Source organism: Homalodisca vitripennis, chromosome 2 (genome assembly GCF_021130785.1).
Source record: "Homalodisca vitripennis isolate AUS2020 chromosome 2, UT_GWSS_2.1, whole genome shotgun sequence".
Taxonomy (NCBI): Eukaryota; Metazoa; Arthropoda; class Insecta; order Hemiptera; family Cicadellidae; genus Homalodisca; species Homalodisca vitripennis.
In genome coordinates this window covers 152,310,043-152,319,875 of record NC_060208.1, presented here as the reverse complement: position 1 = coordinate 152,319,875, position 9,833 = coordinate 152,310,043, and the positions used below count along the sequence as shown (strand labels likewise).

The 9,833-nt window shown below is 30.5% G+C and overlaps 1 protein-coding gene across 5 annotated transcripts in view; it reads left to right on the top strand.

Moving 5' to 3' along the window:
• The first annotated feature begins 263 nt into the window (after positions 1 to 263).
• The window catches only part of LOC124354917 (insulin gene enhancer protein isl-1), a 121,266-nt gene continuing 111,696 nt past the window's right edge, over positions 264 to 9,833 (top strand). For all 5 annotated transcript variants that reach the window (XM_046805724.1, XM_046805726.1, XM_046805723.1 and 2 more), the window contains exon 1: positions 264 to 500. In XM_046805724.1, the coding sequence (XP_046661680.1) occupies positions 293 to 500 (208 nt within the window). In that variant the 5' untranslated portion in view covers positions 264 to 292. The remainder of the gene's footprint in view (positions 501 to 9,833) is intronic.

Below are 9,833 nucleotides of genomic sequence, written 5' to 3'. Positions count from 1 at the left end.
CATCGCTGCCTGAAAATTATTTTTCGAATGGAATTGCGAGGAGTTTTATTTTATTTTTCTAAAAACATCCCGTGCAGCTAGTGCGGACCAGTTATTATCACTGTAGTACACGGCCCAATCGATCCGAGAGGGGCAGCCATTTTCCTCCCCCTCCAGCGGCGGATTGATCTGCGCTAGCGGTCGACCAATGGTGAACGAGTAGGCGTGGCCTTCTGTGCGCATGCGCGAAGGTCCAGCAGCCCACGAGCTCAGTTGCTCGCGAAGAGTGGACTTGTGCGGACGTGTGGTGCGCATGGTGGAGCGAGAGCGAGGTACCCGGTGCGTCGGCCATTGTTGGGCCCGCTCTGAGATCTGTAACTGTTGTCCTCCAGCCTTCAACCTGGCGGCCGATCACCTCCACCACCGCGTGGTGCCATCCCTCGTGGTCAACCTCAACCCCAGGAGTCTGAAGATCTCCCCCGTCAAGGCGGAGCTCCAGGATATGTCAGAACAGCCGCAGAGTGAGTACTTGAAGTTCCTCCTGTCCACTTCGATTATCGCATATGTTAGTGATAAGGGGAGGAATCGTCATAACTGTAGGATAAGACAGTAGACCACCTATTGGCTTAATGTTTATAACATATTTAGGAATTGAAAGTTATTCTAATGTTTTATAGTTCAATCTAACTTTACTTCAAAAATTATCTGTACCGGACAGTTCATTTTTGATATTCCCACTGGCCTTAAAAATTAAAGTAGGAATTATAATGCAACTAGGTTTCTCGCATATGTCAATAGTAGGCTATATCAATACATAATTTAATCTTTATTTAAACACAATTTAATCAGGATCGGTTTAAGGGATGGGACTATTCATTGAGTTCTTTAATAATATAAATCTAATTTCCATGTTTAAGACGGAAATAATAAAAATCAAAAAAACTATTAGCCTATAATACTATTAAATAAGGGTATAAATTCCTAAATTTAGACCCATTAATTAGATGCAGTGGAGCGAAGTAATTAGTCCAGAATTATTTGTATCCATTTAGAATTTAAATTTAAATAAACTAAAGAGCAACTAAACATTATAAACCAAAATTGGCTAACTTGATTACCGCAAAACAAACAACATAGGCCTACACTGAAAGAACTTGTACTTATTTAACCCCAGACCACTCTGAACGAAAAGAAATATTTATTGAAGTAAGATAATAGGCTATAACTATTACAACTTTTAATTTACTATAGACTCAAATTTTGTCCAGGTTCCTTAGTAGTAAACATTTGAGTTACATTTTTGTAACTAATTATGATCTCATATAAAAATATTTAAAATATGAATATAGAAAATAGTGTATCAAATTCGAGTTGAAATTAAACTCATAGTTTGATTTTTAATTAGGCACATAAGATTAACCCAATTTTGAATGGTCTTGAAATTTATATAAATTATTATTAAGTAATAGCTGAACTATCATGTACACAAATTTGGCTAATATTGTATTTAATTGTATGAGTTTTATATGCATTACTTAATAGTTTCCTAAAAGATTACCTAATTCTCTTGGTATAAAAACAATACTACAACAACTGTTGCAATTTTGTAGTGTTCTGATATAGACTAGAATTCGATGTAATCTCATTGGGTATAAAGGGAAAATATAATTATAACATTAAGTTTCCATGTCTTTTCGGTTTCATCCCTATTTGATATTTAACAATAGGTGTAGATATGTGCTAGGCAATTAATAACACTGTGAACTATAATATTTATTACGAACGTGTACGTAATGAAATATAAAGCACATAAATATGATTATCACTTCACAGAGTATCAGGCCTATTCAGCTATTGTTATTACATGTCCCAAAACTGGACATATGAAAGCTATATAGGCCCTACTGGATAATAAATTAGAAAAATACAATGATATAAAAATATTTAGTGTTACACAATAATTGTCTTGTCTGATTTGTGTTTACATGTTTCTAAACCTATTGAATGTGTGTGTGGTAAACAAAATAAAATTGTAAATGGCATTAAAAGAATTTTAAAAATACTAACGTTAAAAGATTTAATTTTATCAGGTTTATAAATCACAAGTTGAAAGTTAAAATCACTAAAAATATAATCGAATTTTAAGCTGTAAAACACGAGTTTATATAACGTAGACCTATCAAGATGAACAACAGAAATAAAATAATAAAGTCGTTCAGAATAATTTACAATCCACACATGCATCAATGCACATGAATTATGTGTGTAGACTATGTAATTAATATTAATTCATAACATTCATAAACATTTATTAACAAAACTTTAGAATAATAATCGACTTACTTTATTGGTATTATAAATATTAAAAATTCCGTTAGAAATTGTATTTTTTCACCCACCCATTTTTTTCAATGAAACATTGTTAATCCAATATTGGATTATTAACAATGTTTCATTGGCTAACAATGCTATTATAAGGGGGAAAAAATAAGCTAGATCTAACCAAAAATGGGCATGAATAGGTTTTTAAACTAATTTTAAAATTCAATATAAATTGAAAATCTTGGCTTGAACTTATGCTTCTATTAGGCTAATCTCAATAATTCAGGTGGAAGTTTTTGCGCAAAGTGCCAATCCACAATTTACCTAGTCAACTCAAGTCATTTGCTTTATTTACAAGTTTACCACAACATTAAGTTGAGCTGAGTTTTGGCACTCTAATAAACTTTGAACATTAAATAAATATAAGTTACATAAGCTAGGTGAAATTAAATAAATATTACTAATACCAAATGCAAATGAATTCTGATAATTCCAATGTTGCAATGCTTACTTACATCATGTTGAAATATAAATATCATATTGTAGGGCTGACCTTTGAGCAATCATATGAACTAGAGGGATTTCTTTTAGACGATTTAAAACATAACTCTTAATTTAAAAACGCAATTGAAACTGTGTTCCAAATGCCATTGCAACTGGTACTAAAGTGGATACGGCAAAACGTAACTTCTGGTACGTAAAGACCTGGTTTTCTAACATATGGCGCAATATATTTATGTTATATAGGGTATGTGTACTAAAATGAATATCAGTTCGTGAACCACAAATCAGTTATTACGAGGTAAAACGTTTTAATATGTAAAAGCATTCAATAAAGAACGAAAGAAAACTATTGAATTAAGTTTTGTTTGTCATAAAAATATTTAAAATAAACCTAATACCTAAATTTATTCATTACTAAAAACATTTAATGTTTAGAAAACATTATTCGTCACGATCTGAACCATTCGCAAATTTATGACAATAACTTTTATACCCGTATGTTTACAGATAAACCTTATAGAATAATGTGTCTTTAGTATATAGTTTTGTACACAATAAAACAGTAGCCTACCCAGTTTAATATGCAGCTTGTACTTCATCAATTGATCACTTAGGCCTAATTAGCGCATAAAACGCCAGTTTACGACCAAGTTGTGTAAATACCGATTCTTTATATTAATAGGTGTGCAGCTTTAATAAAGGAAACCGGTCAGGAAGAATTCTAATTTAAACCCTAGTAAACGATACAAGAACTTCATTCTATAACGGGCGCGAATACCCAGACCTGTTAGCCTTTATACGGTATAAGAGGCAGTCTACCCGTGTAGCCACCGGACATAGGACACGGGCTATTTAGAAATGAGAATTCTCATAAATCAGTTGCTCTTCTTAATAAACTGAATTGTTGGGCGCAGTAACACTAGACCTGTCATTAAAGCTATATGAGTGAGTGACCTGTAGCTCCTTTCTAATTGCGATAATTTTACAAGTAAAAATATATTTCCTAATAAATCCGTTATGCCATAGTATAAGCTGATAATGCACGTATATACATACATTTATTGCGGCCTATCAGTTAAACTGTAGAAAAGTAATGTATGGTAATGTGTGATGATGTAATTGCAAGCAGTTTTATGTCATAAATAATTTGCATTTAGAAATTTTGATTTCCTTAATTTTTCTTTTTAATTATACAGTTTTTAACAAACGCTTACATTTTTAAATTGTATATGCCTAAATATGGCTATTGTTCAATGTTAAGATAAACATCGTTTTAATAATTTGTTCACTGTAGACCTAGCTTCTTTCTCAGAAAAGTGCAAATATTTTTTTAGTTTTTACAAAATTGTTTGGTTTTACAAAATTTGCTGTAATTGTGTCTTGCTGTACTTATAAATCAAATCGAATTTATTTGTATGGTGTTAATTTCATAGAATGTCAAATGCGACGAATTGCATATAAGCTGTTTAAGTACCTGTATTGATTAAGTACCACTGAGGTTTTGTCACGACGAATGTAAAATTATTCAGATACAAAATAACATTTGATATGGGATTAAGGTAATGTTTAAGTACAATAAGTGTCCATTCAGCAGATATTAACTTCAGTGTTTGTACAAAAGCTTATTTCATTACTTTTCAGTTCTTTTATGGCTTTTACAGTAGGCTATATTCAAGATTTGTGTAAATCTGTTAAAGTGTATATTGTACAATTTAAATAAATATTACACTCTATAATGATCAAAACTAGTTATTCATCCTTAGTATTTTGTCAGTAGTTTGATATAAAGCATACACCCATCATTCTTGCTTTAAGAAAAAGAGCACAAATAAGTTTCACAACTATAATTATTATAGTTTCACACTTAATAGCCTAATAATCCAATGTAATTAGCCTAACTGTTTAAAAACCCAAGGAATGTGTTTGGCCATTTTCACTCAAGAATTTTCATATGAATCAATGCAACATGTGTTCATATTTCTTTTGTTAAAACAATTACAAAAAGAATGAGTACGTATAAATAAGTTTGAATGGAATTTTCTTCCAATAATGTTATGCTTTTGCAAACGCTTCACATTGTTTGTCGTTTGTTTACGTCAGATAAATGTGTAAATACCTGTCAATTATAGGACCCATAAGTCGTCTGATAATTATCACTTTCTCCAGGGCCTAGAATTGTGTCAATGCAAAATAAATATGTTTTCAAGCAGACTTTCATTCCGTAATTGTGCCAGAAGGACATTAGAAATAAAAAGAAAATTGGTAGTCCCAGTGCAAGACCTTGTGGATTGTAGGCTAACTGCTTTAATGACGTAGATTTACAGACTGAATAAAACAACAAAATATGGAAGAGGTAGTTCAAATGGATAAATATTTATAGAAATAAATATGGATGGAAATAAACATTACATTCTTATTAAATTCTTATTAAAGCGGCCCATTTAGTTTTCAGATGACATCATTAGTTTATTTACTTCTTTTAATTAACACTAACGTTTGCTTTTTACAGCATGGTTACAACAGATAGCGAGGCTAAACATTATCTCAGGATCTTGTCTAATTAGACGTTTATCTCGTATTTATTAAATCAACTACTGAAGTTGTTTGTTCCCATTAAATTTGTATGAGAAAGTTAGTTAACTTTTGTTTGCTTTGTGTTATTCCATCTCCTTTTATTCATCCTCGTGTAAATTATGACGCAAATTGCGAACATTTATCTATAAATAAAAATAGCGTACAGAAAGGTTCATAATAATATGAGTGGACCTCATTTAATTGTTTTTCAATCCCTTGGATATTCATCTCTGACGTAGGCTATTGCATTGTAAGATGTTTTACAAGCAATGATGTCAATTATCCAAGATTTAGTCTATAATATAAAATTGTATTTTATTTAAAACGTGTGAGATTATGTTCTGTACTAAAGTGGGTGTTTTACATTTAAATTTACTTATCACTCTTTACAATTATATCAAGTTTGCAATAAATAAACAATAAGTTCAAACATTAGGTAAGAGTTATAAATATTGCACTAGCAAACCAAAAATGTCAAAATTCAAAGTAACCTGTTAAGAAAGAAATCTAGAAATTCTTTTTAAAGTCACACCATAATAATTGGTAAAACTTACAACTGAATAATCTGTCACTCGGAAAAAAATAACACTGATTTTATAACTGCCTGATTCTAGAAGTTATTATTCTCTTGACAATGTAGAATAAATTGGAAATCCTAAGGTTCTTAAAACGAGTTGTAGTTTGATTTTGGTTGCTTGAATTTTTAATCCTTTCGGGGAGCTTACTAGTTAGCCTAAAAACAATGATTTTGAGATAGCCTGTTGCGTTTTATAAATTTATTCGAGATAAACTGTTAAAGAGGGCGTTTATAAACCTGAGTTTTTAGGCGTATTGCAGAAAATCCTAGTCACGTACCACTAACACATTATTAGCACACACATTACCATACTATTGTCGGTTACACCTTATTTTAAGTTTTTAACAAATTAATTTGTTACATTAAAATTATTTTCATCTGTTTCTTGTATTAAAATACAAAGCCATAAATTTCTTTATTATGAAAAGTTTTTCAATTATTAGATTTTATTACAATTGTAACCTTAGGTTATTTTTATTTAATCAACTTGCATATATTTTTGCTTAACAAAACAATGAACAGTTATAGTAGGTTAAGAATGGGGTACCAATGAGCAAACGAGTAACTAGTAAATAACTTTGTTAGAACCTTTAATTTGCACACAAAGTATAAAAATAAAAGGCCCACAATATAAAAAATGTAAATATCGTATGTTTGTTAATTTTACTCTGTCATGTTGAATATTTTTGCTTTATCCGAGTGATACTTGGGTGTGTTGTTTATCCCAATAACTCTTCCTACTATTAACTACATAACACATTAAAATGTGTATGTAGGAACCTAAGCAAATCAATCCGTCTAATTTAAATTTAGTTTATTATTGTTCAAATTGTAACACTTTTGTATACAGTTATAGTTATAGGACTATTCATTCTTAAATCGTCTAAAGCAAAACCTAGCGCATCTTATTCTATAACAATTTAATTAAACTTAGCCTACCATTTGTATCTAGTCGAATCTTTAACTTAAACACATGTTTATGATTATTCGCAAGTTGGAACACATTGATAGTTCAAACATTCAGGTTGTAATTCTGACTTATAAGCCTAAAACATTATCAAAATTCACTTACCGTATATATAGTTACTGTTTCGTTACTTGAAGGGAACAAATTTTTGCTCTAGCTTGTATTCATTTGCCAGTCTTGCCATAATGGTTAAACAGCTAAAGTTGGTAATTTTACGCCGTTCAATATTTTCATACATCTTTCTATAGAGCATTTGTTGACTGAAAACCTGCAGAAATTAGAATCCTACGCATTGACAAACATACGCATATATAAAAAACATAAATAAATAAATAATTCGGCATTATATAAAAAACCCAAGTATTATTGTGTCTGTTATACATGTATAATACACTATACTCTTTATATTAACATGTTTCTAAACACTGATATTTTTTATAATGCTTAGCAAAAGATGAATGTGTTGATTACACAGATAAATTGTTTATCAGTTTAAGATCAATTGTTTCAATTACGCCAAAATGTTTAATTTATAACTAACGTTATTTGCTACAAAATAATAGGTATTTTATTAGCTATATATCAGAATCATTTCACTCTTTTCCTGTATGATGACATTATATCACCGTACTGTTAATAATTCTCTTGCAGATTAAAGATGTAATATTTTAACTTTTATTCCTTTTTATTTGGGTATGTATTTTGTTTTGAAACGTTTAACTGTTATATATATATATATATATATATATATATATATATATATATATATATTTCCTGTTATTGGCTAATTTTTACATTTTGTGCGTAAAAAATATATGAAATCATTATCTGAAGTTATGTATAAAACATATAAAATTAAGCTTTTTCGTGGACCCACATTACCTCTAGAACAAACTGCGACTGATCTAGTCTCACTAACATTATTTAATGCTTACGTCACAATCTTTTTATACAAACTAAATTTTCGTACTAATATTAAAAACATGAAATCTTGTATTTTAATAGTATCCTGTTTTGTCATTTTGCATGTTTTTTGTATTATGGTGCAGTGTTGTAATTGTCCGTTAATGCTGAAGATGCTTGTTCTATGTACAGTGATGATCTATGTACAGTGTTAGCAACGCAGTTTTCATAATTTCCTTGAAAGTAGTAAACGTATCCGATTTAATTTGTTATTGCAGTAGAGTACTGGCCGTAATATCGATGGGGGCAGAGATCAAATCAAGTTGATCGATTTAAATGGAATAAAAAATAACAATATTCTAAAACCATTATGGGTGATAGTCTACCAAAACATGATTTGTTTTGGTAGACTATCTACTATGTATGGTAGACTAATAGTCTACCATACAATATCTGTTTAATTATTAATTTCCATATCAGTCAATTTATTATTTTTGGTCAGTCAATAACACAAAATCAAGGATAACTAAGAAAATTTTCGTATTATAATGTGTTTATAATTTTCCGAATTTCTGAATTTACATATAGACTACCTATAAATTATATTGCATAACAAGTTTATTTTGTTTGCTTGTTGAATAGAAGCATTTACGGTTCAAAAATATGAGTATTTAAAATAAAATAGCATTTAAAATCTAAAATAATACTAATATTTATAGACTTCTTAACTATAAAAGATTTATGTAGAGGAATGTTCTATTTGGTATAAAATACTATCTTTTTTATTTTGGGCTTTACTTTTATATGTCTATTTAAAAATACATCCAAAGAAAGCATGTGACTTTCGATTTCCGAGCTAAAGTTGTGTAACAATCAGAACCATTTCTTCAGTTAAGCTTGTTGATGGTCTTATTAATCAATTGAACCTGAATTATATCTCCCTGTGTTAAATATAATTAAAGTCTTTTTAATATCAATACATATTCCTTTCCTTTAAAATCCTTCTATATTACTATCGCATTCTGCTGGTGATTGAACTAGTAAGTTTAGTCTGACCTCTACTGGTGCTGAGTAGGTTCGACCATGTAGAAGGTTAGGTTCACATTCCAACCTTGTTTCATAACAACACAGACGAAACTATTACAAAGATCCGCCGACGATAACACACGTCGTTATCTAGTTATTGATAAGAGTAACAACAGTGCAACATTGAACATTCCCATGTAGTCTAATCCGCACTGCCCTTGGCGTACAAACCCATGGAATGTTAGTTTAAAGTAGGTATTGGGAAGCGTTTTAAAATACAATCAACGTAACCTAAAGAATAGTTTAGTAAGAGCTGCTCTGAAATGTTCGGTAAATTTGTTTACAGTATGTACTGAGGGACATTGGAGACCCGGTGGAAATGTACTAACTGGTTTGTTGGTATGACATACAACTGTCATATGTGTGATGTATGCTTGTTTCATTTTTTTACTAGTGTGTTAAAATATTACATTCACTCACAGGATAAATCCTAGAAAATGGTATCTATAAATATTATATTTATGGCCGTGTTTTCATTTTCCATTAATTATAGAATTGGAACCAGTGCAAGTTGTCTAGAGGCAATGCCGCGCGACAGAGCTGAGTACGAAGCTTTCTGTCACTCACCCTTATCACCGTTATCAGCGCACATTAGTTATCACCTGTTTACACGTCGTATTTAGATAAACACTTGTGTTCGGCCGTTCCGCCATGTCATCGGCTGTCACTCATTGGAATAACTGTCACCAGTTCAAAGTTGCCGACTTTTATCTATATTAAATGTCAAATCCATGTGAATGTTTATAAACAGTTGAAACTTTTCATTTCTTTTTGTCTTTAAGAGGGGTTTCTCAGAAGAACTTATTGTATTATTAATTGGAATTTGCTTTATTGTTCGTGAGTGAAATGTGTTTTAATTTGTATATTAGGTTGTTTTTGGTAATGTTGGCGAACTAGAGAACTGTTTTCCATAAATATTGA